The sequence below is a fragment of the Terrapene carolina genome, unplaced genomic scaffold, assembly GCF_002925995.2.
Source record: "Terrapene carolina triunguis isolate 2854851 unplaced genomic scaffold, T_m_triunguis-2.0 Scaffold629, whole genome shotgun sequence".
Classification (NCBI taxonomy): domain Eukaryota; kingdom Metazoa; phylum Chordata; order Testudines; family Emydidae; genus Terrapene; species Terrapene triunguis.
In genome coordinates this window covers 4,136,239-4,152,925 of record NW_020664980.1, presented here as the reverse complement: position 1 = coordinate 4,152,925, position 16,687 = coordinate 4,136,239, and the positions used below count along the sequence as shown (strand labels likewise).

General features: G+C 41.6%; 1 protein-coding gene across 3 annotated transcripts in view; it reads left to right on the top strand.

The window, feature by feature from the left end:
• The window catches only part of ARHGAP26 (Rho GTPase activating protein 26), a 443,229-nt gene that overhangs the window by 343,493 nt on the left and 83,049 nt on the right, over nucleotides 1-16,687 (top strand). For all 3 annotated transcript variants that reach the window (XM_026659432.1, XM_026659434.1, XM_026659433.1), the window contains exon 18: nucleotides 10,423-10,582. In XM_026659432.1, coding sequence (XP_026515217.1) covers nucleotides 10,423-10,582 — 160 coding nt within the window. The remainder of the gene's footprint in view (nucleotides 1-10,422; nucleotides 10,583-16,687) is intronic.

Sequence of the window (16,687 nt, the reverse complement as noted above, 5' to 3'; positions counted from 1 at the left end):
CTATATTCCTCCCCCATCCCCCGCAGGTTAGAAACAGCTTTCCCTCTCTTTCCTTATTTTTCTTGATAATTGAAGGAAATATCGGTCTCTCACTCCCTCATATTTTGGACATTGGAGGCTTTGTGTGCCTCTCTGTCCCTGCGACTTGATTTCACATCTGCTGCTCTCTGGGTCGGGACTGTGCTTTGTTCCTTCAGATTTCTAGCTCTAGTTTAACACTAATTCTGTATATCTAGACCATGGGATGAGCAAAGGTTCCTACCAGTGGGGAACTGAGGTGAGTCCAGGCTATTCTTCTCTTTAGCAGTTAGAAACTCTGTTATCTCAGGCACAGCTCACCCCCACTAGCTACCCAAAAGGCCCAGGAAATATCCAGAGCCTAAGAAAATAGGATAAAATAGATTAAGACTGAACAATTTTAAAATATTGCGTTTAATCATTTATGCTGTTTGCTTTTTGTTCTTCTCTCAGCTTGGACAGTGAAACTTAACTAGTCACATTCGCTATTTATTTATAGTCAATTTCTACTTTATGCTCATTGTGTACGAGAGATCTGGGGCCCTTTCAAAGGGGCGTCTTTTTGTGCAAATGTGCCTTTTGATCTCTTAGTCCATGTGCCCAGCTGATAAATTTTGATCCCTGGCAGCACAGATGCTGTGTTCTACGCATGTAAATTCTATTAACTCAGGGCCTAACTGTTGGACTCTTTCAAATGCATATGCACTTGGTTGTGCTCACTCAGATAAGGAGGGCACTTCCTGAAAGTTTTCTGTTTCTGGCACCCTCCATTTCTGATGCTGCAGGAGGGAAAATGTAATTTAAAAAAAAAAATCTCCTTCTGTGTCTTAGGGGGGAAAAGGTCACAAAAACATTTCCCTTTCGGTCATTTAAGCTCCTCCTTTGCCTCCTCTGCCAAGTTAGTTTCCAACAAAACCCTAAACTACTTCTCGACAGCGTCCCTTTACCACTCATTCATGCCTGCATGATAAGTTCCTATTCCTAGAACACGTACATTACTGGTGCACAGATATTACATGAAGCCCATGGACATCATTGCTTGTACCCCTTACTTACAATTTTTAAAAAATGCCTATAATAATAGTCCAAAACATGCTACAGATTGCCCTATATTGCTGAAGTGTGTGTGGCCATTACTGTCGGTGCTCAAGTATTATTTTTTAAATAAGGAGTATTGGGGGGGGCTGGGGGATTTTTTAGTCATGGTGACATAATGGACTCTGCTTTACAGTTTCCCTCCAGCAGCCCTGCTATCCTGCCTTTTGTCTCTTCTCACCACTAATCCAGCTTCCTCCTGGTTCTGCTCTGTCCTGCATCTGTGCGTGGCAGGTATGTTCACTCCAGGTTTTGTACACAGATCAAAGGGAGAATGCACCCTCAACTGCTCCTTCTGTGACCATTTTCCTCTCTGGTTTCTCCTCAGACTGTAAAAATTTGTTGCCTTTACTGGACGTGGAATATTCTGTGCCTATTTGGCTTTCAAGATAAGCAATCACTGTAATCCCTCTGGGTGTCTGCGAGGTGACACATCTTATAGCTCTTACAAAGCTCAAGATTCTTATTCCCCTCAGGCTCACAGACTTTTGTATTCTGTACAAGGAAGGAGCAAATGAAACGCCAGTCAGTCACTTTTCCCCTCTTCAGTCTCCCCACCCACACACTCCTCATTGGCCGTAGTCCAATAAACTCAATAATGTGCAGGGATGACTTGAATACACCCCGGAACAGTTCCGAGAACTCATTAGATTTTATTCAGAAAATACCACCAATTTGATATCCGGCAGCAGCCCTCTCTCAATCCGTGCGTGTGTCAGAGCCAAATTAAATTGATGCAACTAAGGAGCGCATCAGTGTTGCCGGGACAGAACACTGACTGCATAGTCCCATTGAGATGAAAATAACAATAAAAGAAAATCCTCAGCCCTTTGTCTGAGATCTGGACCACACTCCCTGTCATACTAAGAAGAGCTTACTTGTGGAGGGGACTTGTGAGCAATGAAAGTCTTGTTTTGGTTGCATTGTTCCTGCACCTGCTATTACATGTTCTTCACCTATTAAGTTACAGTAACTCCTCACTTAAAGTCGTCCTGGTTAACATTGTTTCGTTGTTACGTTGCTGATCAATTAGGGAACATGCTCATTTAAAGTTGTGTAATGCTCCCTTCTAATGTCGTTTGGCAGCCGCTTGCTTTGTCCACTGCTTGCAGGAAGAGCAGCCTGTTGCAGCTAGCTGGTGGGGGCTTGGAACCAGGGTGGACCGGCAGCCCTCCCATCAGCTCCCCCTATCAGCTCCCTCTCCCCTAAGTTCCCTGTGCTGCAGCCGCCCAGCAGGCTATCAATCGGTAGTTCAGCTGTCCCTCCCCCCACTGCCATGTGCTGCTCCTGCCCTCTGCCTTGGAGCTGCTCCCAGAGAACTCCTGCTTGCTGTGCAGGGGAGGAAGGGGGAGCTAATGTCAGGGTGACCCCCTCCCCCCCGCTCCTGCACCCCGCTTACCCCTTCTCCATATAGAGCAGGGAGGGGACACGGACGGAGAGAGACAGAGAGAGCTTGGGGCAGCAGCTGCTGTCTCAACTTCCTGATCCACTTAAAAAGACAATGCACTTAAGAGTGGGTCAGCTTACTTAAAGGGGCAGTGTGCATCTCTCTTGCACACGCAAGGTGTGTGTGTCTCTGTCTGCTATGCTGTCTCCCCTCCCTCGTGTTCGTACTGCCTTGTGTGAGAGGCTACATTAACAACAATGTGTTAACCCTTGAGGGCTCAGCTGAGTGCTAGTTCATCATTTAGCAGCAAGGCATTTCCTGGGAAATATTCCTCCCTCTTCCACCCTCTAACTTCACCACCTCAACCAAGCTTCACAATCATCATAGCTGTGAACAGTATTAAATTGTTTGTTTAAAACGTATACTGTGTGTATAGCTATATTATATATCGTTTTTTGTCCGGTGAAAAAAATTTCCCTGGAACCTAACCCCCCCCCCCATTTACATTAATTCTTATGGGGAAATTGGATTCACTTAACATCGTTTCGCTTAAAGTCGCATTTTTCAGGAACATAACTACAACGTTAAGCGAGGAGTTACTGTATTTTCTTGTGATAAAGCCCAAGCTGCTGGTGAATCCACACATGCTTCTGCCCCCAAACATGTCATCTGCATGCTCCAGGCTTTTTGTCTTTTAATCTTTAAGGTTAATTCTTGCAATCTGTAAACTGCCACAAACACAGCAGCCTGAGGTAGACACCACCTCTGTCTAGGATTACCTCACTTTACTCCTCCTCTATGTCACAATCTCATACTGAGTTTTGATATTGAAAAAAGTGTTAGTGACAATGTAGGCACCAAGGACATTTTGACCACAAGCAATACTATGCTTGCTGATAGCACATCATTGCTACTAGTAGGTCTGCAACCATTGCACCTAAGCCATTCATAAAAGGTTCTGGGCTTTTAACAGGATTGCCCCAAGTGCCAAAGCAAAAACAGTTTAGATTTCACCAAATATCTGAGAGGGAATAAATGCTTCCTTCGACTGTTGCTCTCAATCAGGGAAAATACCTGAGATGATAGCTACAGATGTTAGTTGCTCCCCCCCCCCCCCCCCGTGGAAAATGTCCTTTGCACAGCCCTGCAGTGTGATAGTCCTTTGAACCATAATTTCCTTTCCTTTGAAATACATCAATTGCCAGCAACTTGGTGAGGATAGGGGAAGTTATCTAGTTTACCAGTGACCTGAGTGACTCAGAAAAATGCATTAACTTAAGATAACATAATGAACCAGTACAAACATGTCTGTCAACAATAAATAATGCCCTTGTTGCCAGCTGATGGCCCTGAATACTGAGGCTAGTACATTTTTCAATGCATTTTACTATACACATGACATTAAAATTTAGTGCACTCCACCAGCTGCCCCAGCCTCAAGACATCTGGTCACATGTCAGGTCTTAGCAATTTTCCTGCAGAGATCAACAAACAGCATAGAGTTTGTGTGTCTCTCTGAGTTTTCATCATTCTTTGCTTAACACAGGTTTCTTTGTAGGTAGAGAAACAAACATGTTTTTTAATTGAATGTCCCTGAAAATAAATGTGTTGAATTTATTGCCTGGGAAGTGGAAGTTTATAAAACTAGATTTAGTTTTTGTGAACTAAAAAATGGGGCAGAAACAACTTGTAAGGTTTGCCAGATCTCAAACTCGATTGCATTTCCCCATCTTTATTTAATACTGATTTCAAGTCAGCATAGCAGATAAATATTTACTGCTCCTGTGTGCTTACTCTGCAGGGAAGCCTGACAAGTCATTACGCTGTGTTAAATTACGTCTGGTCATACCATGTGGTATACAGTATCCAGGCAACCCATTCATAATCTAATTTAACACAAAACATGGATTTACTCCCCCCCCCACCCCCCTTCTTCTCTGAAAGTGAATGTAGAGCTAATGCAAGGAATTGGATTGACAGCCCTGGAGAACTAAGTCCTCTGTCCAACTGCAGGACACATGGAGTACAGATACCAACAATTCCACATAATATCCCAACATACCACCACCCTGACCTGGGAGAACCATCTCTAGATGTGCAGGTGAATTCATTCATTCTGCCCATTCAGGTCTTCCCCCCCCCCGCCCCCCGTCCCGTCCCCCCCGTGCTCAGAATGCAAAGTTTGCCCATTAGCTTTAAATTTGGTAGACCCAGACCACCAGCTCATTTCACAGAACCCACTGAACTTTCATCACATGGCTGAATTTTGGTCACTACTGATGTGGGTTGGAGCAGAATTACTGACCTAGAGGATTAAGGCTCCATTGTCTATTATCACTTCACTGAATCATCCAACCTTCACTTCCCCTACTGGTCCTGTAAGGTGTACATCAGCAAGTTAACATTCTTTTAAAATTGGAAGAGCAAAAGTCCCGTTGCCAGAAGTCAGTTGGTACCCCAGCATGCAGTGGGACATGAATTAATAGGCTGATTAGAGCATTTCTACACCATCTAACAATTTTTTTCCTCATTATTCATATTTAAAATAATATACACAAGTATTAGGGATAAAGCATGAATGTGAAAGCACTGAAAGCCTATCCATGTAAATGAATATAAGTGCATTACATTTGCTTTCAAAATTTACTCGCCCAGAAAGGAACAAGAGGTTAAAAGAAAAATACAGCAAATACCAGCAGAGACACTAAGGGGTCTGGATGCGCAGGGACAGAGCTAACAATGCCTAAATAAAAGCATTTGTAACCAAGATCAATATTAAATGTACCTTGGGATGAGAATGCCCCTTCTTTGGAGGTTATGTATTATTTTCTAGTACAGAACATGATGAAGAGGTATAATTTATAGTAAATGAGCATATAAATAAAGTATATGGAACTCAAGGATGTAAAAGATGAATCACACATTTGTAGCATCGCTTCTGTAACCTAGCGTTGTAAAGAATTCTCTTTTTGTGGAAGAGTACCCATGTTATGGATCAGGACTTCACATGGCATCCTAATTTATTCAAGAAAGGAACAAAAGCTGCTCAGTTACAAAATTGTAATTCAGACTTTGAGCTTTCAAAGAATCTAATAATGAATAGATTCCTGCAGGCTGTGGCATTGGGATTTTGGTCAATACCACTGCCTTTCCACATTTGCAAATTTACTCAAGTCACTTCAAATAACAGATATTGCAACGCAAGCCAGTTCTACACTTTATACTGGAGGATCATCTGCTTGTGAAGCCATTAATAATACAGTCTGTAATAATTAACATAACCATGTAAAGTCATCTAGCAGTAATAATGCAATGAGAGAGCAATTTATTACACTGATGTATTACATGATAATGGTAATGAGAAATGAGCAGAGCTTATTTTGTAAGACTGAGCAATATGACATTTATAAATGCACCGAGTTTTGCTAAACTAAGGGAGCATTAAAAATGCTATGAAACATTTCAAGTGCTTTCAGAACTGTTCAGCCTCAAAATAGTTGAGTCATAGTGGGTCCAAAATCCAAACAGGAGTACTGTGAACACAGATGTCTGTACATTTATAAACACATTACTGGAACTTCGAAAATTCAGAGAACATAAGAATGGCCATACTGGGTCAGACCAATGATCCATCTAGTCCAGTATCCTGTCTTCCAACAGTGACCAATTCCAAATATTTCAAAGGCAATGAACAGAACAGGGCAATCATCAAGTGATCCATCCTGTGTCATCCCGTGCCAGCATCTGGCAGTCAGAGGCCTAGGGACACAGAGTATGGGGTTGCCTCCCTGACCATTGTGGCAATAGTTATTGATGGACCTATCTTCCATGAACTTGCCTATTTTTTTTAAATTCAGTTATGGTTAGGGTTAGCATTCATGAAACGCTTGATAAGGGACTGGGTAAAAATAGAATGTGACTTAATTCCTTTTAAAAATCTTGGAAATACTTTGACAATCATGATGATTGTGTGTATTCAAGCATGTGCTGTGAAACTGCTTAACACAGTGTGTGAGATGCAGCGTGCAGTCAGAGACTTTGCTGAACTGGAGGAACATGGTGTTTGTATGCACAGTTCAAACCTCCCCTTCCCCATTTGTTTGAGCAAGAAAGAATAGCAATGAGGCAAGCTAGTGATATGAACTGTGCTCCATGTGTGCGAGGAGATAGCGAAAGAGGGGAGAGAATACCATTCAGTCTGTGAGAGGGGAGACAGTGGTGTTAAAGGCACGGGTGGGAGAGGGAAGATAGAGGAATAAATCATGCTCCACTTGTGGTAGAGGAAATGGCAATAGGGAGAGAGACTAGTATCCACGACAACCCCGTGTGAGAGAATGAGGTCTGTAGGAAACTCATGTCTCTGTCAGTGGTGCGTTGGTGTCAAGGGGGCGAGTGGCAGGAGTCCTGTAGTGAAGAGGTGAGTGTGAATTCTGATTGCTTTAGCCATCCATATTGCCCAGTGAGGCATGTGAAAAATTTCTGAGAAGAACTTAATCTTTGTCTCCTTTCTGCACCTCATTCCATAAATACTGCCTTGTTCTCCTTGCTGTATACCGTATTGACTTCTAAAGGGCACAGAGAATGTTGGCTGATTCTCCTTCTAGGTTTACACACTTGAATATCAGTGTCTGTATTGCAAAGTACATGATTCTGTCTTACTCTTGCCTTGTGGCTGAAATGGAAAGGAGATATGAAGTGAGTGTACTGGGATTTCATGGCACTTTCCTGGTTCCAATGTACCTTTTAAATATAGGAAGTAATTTATTTTGGGGGGCGGTTGGAAGGAGATCTCCCTGAAACTGGAAAAGAGGAAAGGGAATAGGGGGAGAGAGAGTGCGCAAATGATCTGTGTGTCAAATTGAGCATTGCTGTGTTCAAACTGTAATCATCTTTTATCTCTTATTTCTCTGCTTTTGAGTTCTGAGGTAGTGTTGTCTTCCTTTTTTGTGGGTAGAAACTTTTTGTTTTGATTTTGTTCACATTACAACCTGAAACAGACCCACTTTATTTATGAACCATTATTCTCTTGGGTAGGTCAATCTCCTTTAGTTGGCTTTGGTTAATAAACCCCTTGTGTTGGATAGAGTGCCTCCTAGTGGCTGAATCAGTAGCATGCGCATGCCCTTTTCGACAGTCGGTGCTAGTTGGTAAGGGACACCATATCTTACATTGCAGTTTATTATCTCAGTAACCTGACCTTTTCCAGGGTTCAGTCCAAAAGCCTTGGTAACTCACAGCACTATAGTATTTATACTCATAGAGGCAATTTCTCAGACACACAGAACTGCGATTAAAATACTCATTGCTTCCTGATACCGAGGGCCGTCAAGGGTAATATTTTCAAAGGCACCTAAGTGACTTTTTAATAGGATTTGGCTCCTAAGTCACTTAGGGTAACATTTTCAAAGGCACCTAACTCGAGTGTAGAGTGTTGTCAGAGGCTTCTCTTCTGCCTGGGTGTCCTGGAAAGGTAGAAAATGAACACACATCTGGGATGACACTTCCTGTCTACTTGAAGAATAGAGTTGGTCACACTCTAATTCACAGCTCTTGTTGTGCAATCTTCAGTTGCTTAGTGCTAGCCATCCTGACTTGTGGCTTCTTCCAGAGATGAGAGAGCAGGAGAAAAAGGGAAGGATAGTTACTTAAAGCTTAGTTTAAAACTCAGGATACCCCTGACTGAAGTCTTCAAATTAGGAAGCTCTCGAGAGGGTGATAGAACAGGCCATAAAGAATCATTAAGAAGTGGGGTAATAGGGTAGTACAATTTTCACATACAAAACCTAATCTGAGCAATTCAAACACATGATTCAACAGCGTCAGAATTTGTGGGAAATATCAGGTGCAATCATTTTGATCTAGCCTTAACAAAGAATGTAGGTAAAAGCAATCATAGCCCTGTAGAAAAATGTGGCCGATAACAGCAAATGCCAGCTGTGTGTATAAAGCGCCTAGCTGACAGTTTACCTATAATTAGAGATTCTAAGGTAATTAATAGCCTTTTTGTATTCCGTCTGGCACTTTCTGAATCATCACTGTGCAACTTTAGCTAATAATCTTCTTTTGTTAGATATAAATATGTTTTTACATTCTTATGCCGACAATGCCAGCAGTCAGACAATTGGTAGCTTTATGGACTGGTTGCCTCCTACGTGAGTTTGAGCTCTCAATGAATGTTTTATGGAGTTACGGTAATCATGGTGATGCTATTATCCATACTTTTCCAGAGCGCACATTCCTGGTTACAGTTGTTATTACTCAGGCTCAAGTGGGTGTGTGTATGAGTGTACTTCCATGTTGTCTGCATGTACAGAACTGCTTTAGATCACAGCTTATGCAATTAAATATACAATTTAATAGAGACAGTAACAATATAGCGTGGTTATGGCTATAAGAACAATGGGCCAAAGTTTTAAAAAATGACTGGTGATTTGGGGTGCTTCAGTTTTGGGGTGTGAAACTGGAGACACCTTAAGAGGGCCTGATTTTCCCCCCCTAAAATGATGAACATTCAGTAAAAATCAGACCCCTCTATGCTGTCACAAATTGGACACTTAAAAAGGGAGGGATCTAGAATCACTAGCCATTTCAGGTAATCTTGACCCCTGAACTGTTTCTAGGTTGCATTGCCGTAGCTGAGTGGCTTTCTATTTTGTTTTGTTTTTTTAATTTGGCATTTTGTTTATTTATGTGTGTGTACTGTATAGGTAACTTTATATCATAAATATACTTGGATCTATATATTCTGTCTAGGTATAGATTTAGGTAATTGGACTAATGGTGCTTCATAAATAATACATCCTAATCACTATAAAAGGAACGGTCTTTTATTCTCTATTCAGAGAAATTTCTAATTAACACGTTACTGTTAAAGTGGTAGCAGGGATGTTGGAACAATTTGTATAGTGGGGTGCTGAGAGCCATTGAACCAAGCTGTAAACCCTGTATATGATGGGAACCACTGCAAGGCAGGGGGTGCTGCAGCACCCCCAGAACCCCTAGTTCCAGCACCTATGAGTGGTAGTGCTGCTCTCCACGAAGCTGCCGAGCCCATCGTGTTATTGGACAGGCCCCTGGAGTTTGATGGAAACGCTGCCCACAGCATGTGGGGCTGGCAGCAAGGACAGTTGTGAGACACCCAGATGTGTGGAGTCCTAGCAGGTGTACTAGGAGGAAGGAGCAAGTTGTACAGGAGAAAGCAGTGGTGCTCTGAAAGCTGACACGAGAGGAGAGCTCAAACCAGCATGAAAGGGAAGGAAACAAAGTTTGGGTACCAATAAATTACCAGAGATGTCTCTCATAAGCAACAATCATTAACAAATATTGGTCTTAATTTGAATCCCAGAGAATATCCCTATTTAAGCAGGTTCTCCAATTTGGTGGAGAATACTGTGTATGCATGCATTTGTTATGTATCTATGTGTACATTCTTCCCCCCCCCCCTCTGGTGACACCAGCAAAATCTTTACTTTTCAGATTGTTTTGATTGGATTGGAATAGCGTTGACCTTGAGTGGAGGCAAAATGGGGCAGAAGGACTTGAAATGTGGACATCGAAGGCTGCTTATTTAGTTGAGAATAGCGCATGTCAAAGGTCCAACTACTTGTTTTTAGGAGGATTTGAAACATTTCTGATTCAAACTGTTTTTCTGGGAGTAGGCTGTGGATTGGAACTTTCAGCCATTTAGGATTTAGTATCCAGAAAAGGGTTAAACTATTTGGGTTTTCCTAGCATCAGTCAATTTACGGAGGCTGAAGTTACACTGGTAACGCTCCAGTTAAGTCTGTATTTTTCCACATGGCTGAGCCTGGAAGGAGCTCATCCGGAGTTTCAGAAATGTAAACAATTGTAAAATTTGTGCCAAAGATGAAGGAGGGATTATTCTGATGTTTCTCTTACCTACTCTTTCCCCTTCCTTACAGCGTTGCTAATAATCACAAACAGAATCTAATGACTGTTGCTAATCTGGGTGTGGTATTTGGACCAACGCTGCTTCGACCACAAGAAGAAACTGTTGCAGCGATTATGGACATCAAGTTTCAGAATATTGTGGTTGAGATTTTAATAGAAAACCATGAAAAGGTAATGTTTTCCCCTTACTTCTGAATTTAAATAAGTTTATAATAAAGAATTTGTCTCCATGACAACCCCAACACAAATTCTTCAATAAAACACCTTCTCTAGATGATCAGTACACAGCATTGCAAGAGAGAAGATCACGTCTCTCAGCTAAAGGAAATTTGCTATTATCCAGAACTAATCCGGCTCATAGCTGCCCTTGGTACCTTGTATCCAGAAGGAGTGTGTTTGTACAGCACCTAGCACAATGGGACCCTGGTTCATGACTAGGGCTCCTATGAGCCTCAGTAATACAAATAATAAATAATAACACTGGCATTCTGTTCCCTTTTTAGATGCTGAAGCATATTATTTCAAACTGAAATTTCCCATGAGGGAATCGTACTTTCAGTTAAATACTAGGGTGAAATCCTGGCCACATTGAAGTCAGTGGTAAAACTACCTTGGTTGTCAATGGATATGTCTACACAAAGAAAAAACCCACAGCTGGCCTGTGCCAGCCAACTTGGGCTCACAGGGCTCAGACTGCAGGGCTGGTTCATTGCTGTGTAGACGTCTGGGCTTGGGCTGGAGCCCAAGCTCTGGGCCTCTCCCACCCCGCAGGGTCCTAGAGCACGGTCTCCTGCCCAAGCCCGGACGTCTACACAGCCAATGAAACAGCTCCACGGTCCCAAGTCAGCTGGCACAGGCCAGCTGTGGATTTATTTATTTATTTATGTTTTGCTGTGTAGACATACCAAATGGGACTATGATTTTTTGGGGGTAGAAATAACAGCCGGGAGGAAACATAGGAAATGGAATAGTATCTCCAAATTGAGCTTTAGTTGGTCTGAAATCACATAATCAACAATTCTAGTAACTTATTTTTCTGGTTATCTTGGCTTGAGCCCATTTCATAGTCCCTTTTTAAAAGTCCCCTTGTGTTATCTTTTAAGTTGGGCAAAGAATTTTGCTAGTTTTGAGAGGTCAAGTGATTAGGACATTAGTCTGGTAGTTGGGAGCCCTTGTGTTCAATTCCCTGCTCTGCTCAGACTTCCTGTGTGACATAGGCAAGTCACTTTGCCTCTCTGCGGCTCTCAGTTCCCTATCTGTAAAATGGGAATAATAGCTCTTCCCTACTTCACAGGGATGTTCTGTGGATAAATACATCAAAAGACTGTGAAATGGCTGTCACATAAAGGAGGCTTAAAACTGCCAACAGCAGTTCTAAAACAAGTAAATTTTCAAAAGCATTTAACAAGTGATTCTCTGGGGGTTTTTTTGTTTTTGTTAGTTTTGGTTTGGGAAGTGCTGCTTAGTCTGCTGGACTAATGGAATGAAGAAAAGAGACCAAACTTTCCTGTGCTCTCCCCCAAGCTTTGGTCTGTGGCATATGCCATTTTAGCATGCTTTGACCTTGGCCAGATTGCTTGTAATGTACTTTGAAAACAAAGCATAGAGCTCTTAGTAGGATTATATGGGTAATTAAAGGAAATCACTGGAAATGGGGTGTCTTCAGACTAAATGGCTAAACTAGTGGGCTAGTCAGAATATCACCATTCCATTAAGTATCAGTTGACTGTCCGATCATGTGAGAGGCTCAGTACCTTCAACTCTCATTGAAGAAATTCCTAGCTCCCAATTCAGTGTTCTGCACACAAAATCTGTGTCTTTCAGATAAGTGTCTGTACTGCTTAGCGAGAGGGCCACCACCAATAGCAGGCTCAGAACATAGATTTACCATTGAGTATTCAACCTGTTTAGTTTAAATTAAACAGATGGCTCTATCACCACGGATGTTTCTAGGCAGACGCTGCTACATGCTAATTTAGTATGACGCGACTCTGTTTAGAAAGACGTCACAGTTTATTCTTTCTCCAAAGCTCTAGCAGAAGTGCACGCACGCATCTGACACACCAGCCATTCACAACATCTTACTAAGACAGAGGACCTTCACCTATCTCTCTAAACAGATGCAGGAAGCCAAGGGAGATTGTTAGTGATGTTCCATTAAGTGTGGAAACAATGTGGTGAGAAGGGAACGGGGAAAGCAGTGCAACTCTGATTATACTCAGAGAAAATGCTGTCACGTGGCATGTAAACACCTTTGCATTTATCAGCTCAGGGGAGCTATTTTATTTTCCTTTCCTTTCCTTTTTACTTGGAACTGAATAGAAATAATTGCTCAATTATGAAATCGCCTGACCTGAGGAGCGAGCAGTGTGAATACCAGGTAAATAACCCTACAGGCCTCTGTATCGCTCAGTAGCATCCGCCACTGGCACACAGTGCAAGGTTCAGCAGTACTTAGCAGCACAAGCCCAGCGAATCTTATTGTATTTCACACAGTCGCCTCTAATTTTTTTTAATATTACTAATAAGTCAAAAACGGTGTCATATTTAGAGCCATTCCCTGCCCCCTTGCAGGGAAGAGCTTTGACGTCTGCGTCACAAGCAGCGGGGGTGATGTTATGAAGCCTTTTTTCCTGCCCTTTCTTGGTCACAATTTATTAAACCCTCCCATGAATCCCTTAATGAAATTGACTGATTCTGTCTGAATAAAGTCTCTCACTATGTGAGCTGAATGCTCCATCGGCTGGCACTCTTTAAGGAATCGACGACAGATTTCAGATGACTGATTGCATCCTTCTAGACTAGAGTTCTAATCTCTGGTTGTCTGTTAGGCATCCTTTTGTCTCCTAATATTCAGGGATGGTGAAATTAGCAGATTCCCATCACCTATTTAAAAACAATTTGTGGCAACAACACGCCTGTCTGAGAAGTGCGTCAGTTATGTCCATCCAGCAGCAACTAATTCTGCTGATGCTTGCCGTCTGTCATGTGGCAAAAAGGATGGTGTTGCTCATAGATCAGCCTGGTCCAATTCACAGTGAGAGGACAACATTTACAGACTATCCTCCGTATTTGTGGAGCACCCATCACCGTTTAATGGCTAATGGACTTTCCTGTCCATTCTTTTGCCTTTCCCCCAACAAAAAGAAAAATCCCTCATTATCTCAGTCAGAATTCTTGTATTTCCCCTCAGTGGTCCCTCAAAGGCACCCATTCTCAGGCGTCCAGCTCCCCAGCCATTGCCTTTCTTGGGTGGAAACCTGCACCTCTCTCCCTTCTGACAATCTCAACCAATGAAGAGCTCAGCCTTGCTTTCTCTTGCTGCTGCTCTTTTACTCTTTTGGGGGGAAGGAGGACTGAGAAGGCATTTTCTTACTGTTGCTGTGTCACCTCCTCCGCTCCCTCTCCTGCACACTTTTAGGATGTGATGGTAACTGGTAACCACATTGAAAGCTATATGAAGGGGTCAGTTCCTCAAGTGGGTGAGAAAGAGGAAAGGGAAGGCAATATCTAAGAATAGTCCTAACTGTCTCTTTGCACGAAACGTTGGCAGATCATGAAGCCGAGCCCAATAGGCGGATAATTTATTTGCTCTGCTTTTTAAACCCAGGTTTAATAGGCTGGATAACTCCACTGGGCCCTAAATGTTCAGTAACAATTTGAAGCCTCATGCAGCACATCTTTCAGCTGTCAAACTATTTCCATTTGTAGGCTTTAGAATCATAATGTGCAGTGTTGGGGGTTTTTTTGGGGGGGGAAAGGGTTGTCTGGCAGGTTTGCATTTCATTAGTACTATTGATCTTTCCCAATGTAATTAGTGACAACTGATCTCTAAAGCTGTCAATGGAAATGCTTGTTTGGGAGGATTTCGAAGTGTTAAGCCTCGAACTGACACTCTTTGAAAAATGATTCGCATTTGTGCCACTAATGCAAGGAAGTTGCATACTACATGACTATGGGTCAGTGTCACCATTTAGCATGGATTCACTGTGAATTATCCTCTAGGGGAGGAAAATAGTAGTACTGGGGGAGAAACTTTTTAAAACTTAGTATCCTTGTCATGTTGTTTGCGTCTTTAAAGTTGTCACCTTACAGTATATTTCCTAATAATAATTGATGAGAGCTTATAAAAGCCTTCCCAAGAGAGATACGTAGGTGACTAGCACTATACAAGTACATTGCATGTTTACTGCAGTTGCTTTACATTGATTTACACTGGGGACTCACATGTGGAGTGATTTAAATCACCAAGTGAAAAGCCTCAATTTAAATCAGGGGTGCCCAACCTACAGACTTGGGCCATATACAGCCCACCAGAGCATTTCATAAGGCCCTCGGCCTGCTTAAACACAGTATACTAATGGTCAATCCATTAGCATTTTGTCGTCACGTTTACATCATTTTAGTTTACACACGTGTGTAAATAGACAATACTGTACACAGAAACAACCTACCCCAATACATACAAAACAAGCTGAACTTACAATATAAATCAATACAGGTGACTTTAAACCTTATTAAAATATGTAACATCTGTTTGGCCCACACAAGGTTGTGCTGAGGTTTATGCGGCCCTCCTGTGTAATAAGGTTGGGCACCACTGATTTAAATCATCAATTTTAGTCCACTTTTCCATTTGTACTTCTGTTATTTTCTAAAGAAAGGTGAATTTTCATTGGTTGATATAACCATTAAAACATATTGATTTACAACTACAGTGGTTCTCAACCTGTGGCCCGCTGGCTGCTTGTAGCCCAGTCAGCACATATCAACAGCCCATGTGACATCCTCATGGCCATACAGGTAGTATATATATTGTGTGGATATGGCCCACATAACACATAGAGAGCTGCATATGCAGCCCACAATGGTAAATAGGTTGAGAACCACTGAACTAGAGTCTTTACAGAGACAAGGTGGGTGAGGTGATATCTTTTATTGGACCAACTTCTGTTGGTGAGAGAGACAGCGGGTCCAATAAAATATATTACCTCACCCACCTTGTCTCTGCAATATCCGGGGAGTGACATTACTGCAACTACACTGCATAGATTTGGTACATTTTTTTTTGCTTCCTAGGCGGGTATACTGTAATATTTACATTTATTTAAGACAGGATATATCTTAATATTTTCAGATTCTTATTAATTATACATTATATGTTAGGAAATGGTAAATGCTATATTGCTTATTTACTAGATTATTAACTTTTTGCTCATGATTTGTGTCAAACTGCGTTAGGATGGTAACTGGGATTTAATAAAATCCACAGAACAGCATATTATATTTATTTTTATTAAACTAGACAACCGTAAATGTTTTGGATACATAAACTTCTTTTATTAAAATAAGCTGCATATTTACACCTAAATTATGTATTAAAATGAGGGTTTAACTGTAGGTAGTAAATTAAACTGATTCTTTCAGGTCAGCCTTGGAAAAAATTTCAAATATACCTAAGTAAAAAGTGACGAGAGCTTAAGTTCCTACTCATCTAAGTCTCTTGAAAATGAGACAGTCTCCTAAGTTACTTAGGCTGTCCTTCAAACTTTTAAAGCTAGTAGATCTCATCCTCCCTCCCCCTTTCATTTTTATTCATAGTCTGGAAGAGAAAGACAAGTTTTCCTGCTTTTTTTCAGCTCCGAACTGATTTCTCAGCTTTGACTGAATTAGTCCAAATGAAGAAAATATTCTTTCTGTGCCTGCAGAAGAGGCTGTCAAAAAGCTGGTTTAGCACTTCAACAAACTCTGATTTCAGGTGCTTAGCTAGTGATTTGCACCAGCTGAGTGGTTTGACTTTCTTTAAAACATCATCAGCAAATATGCACTGTTTGAATGGTTCACCTCCAGCCTTGCCATTTGTTATGGTTGGCATGATGGATGAGTGATTATTAGATGCCTGTGTCATAGCAGCAGCATATTCTTTGGCAGTTAGGCATTTATGTTACCGCTTTGGGTTGAGTATATAAACATGAAAATGAGGTGGAGCTTCTTTACTGCCTGCAGTTTAACTTCGTTGTTGGATATTTTTCTTCAATGTCTCTTGAAGATCTTCCCAAATTTCAGCAGCATCAACAGTATAGCAGCAATCTTTCTGCAGTTTGTCCAAGGCTATGGAAATAAGTTCCAGTATATTCAGCACATCTTCTATATTTCTCTTTAATCCGATGTTGACTACTTTGGCCGTGATAATTCCATTTGGTTTATCACAATTTTCTTCACCGATTGTTATCAGAATAGGCCATTTCTTAATAAAGAGCTCAGCACAATCAGTCT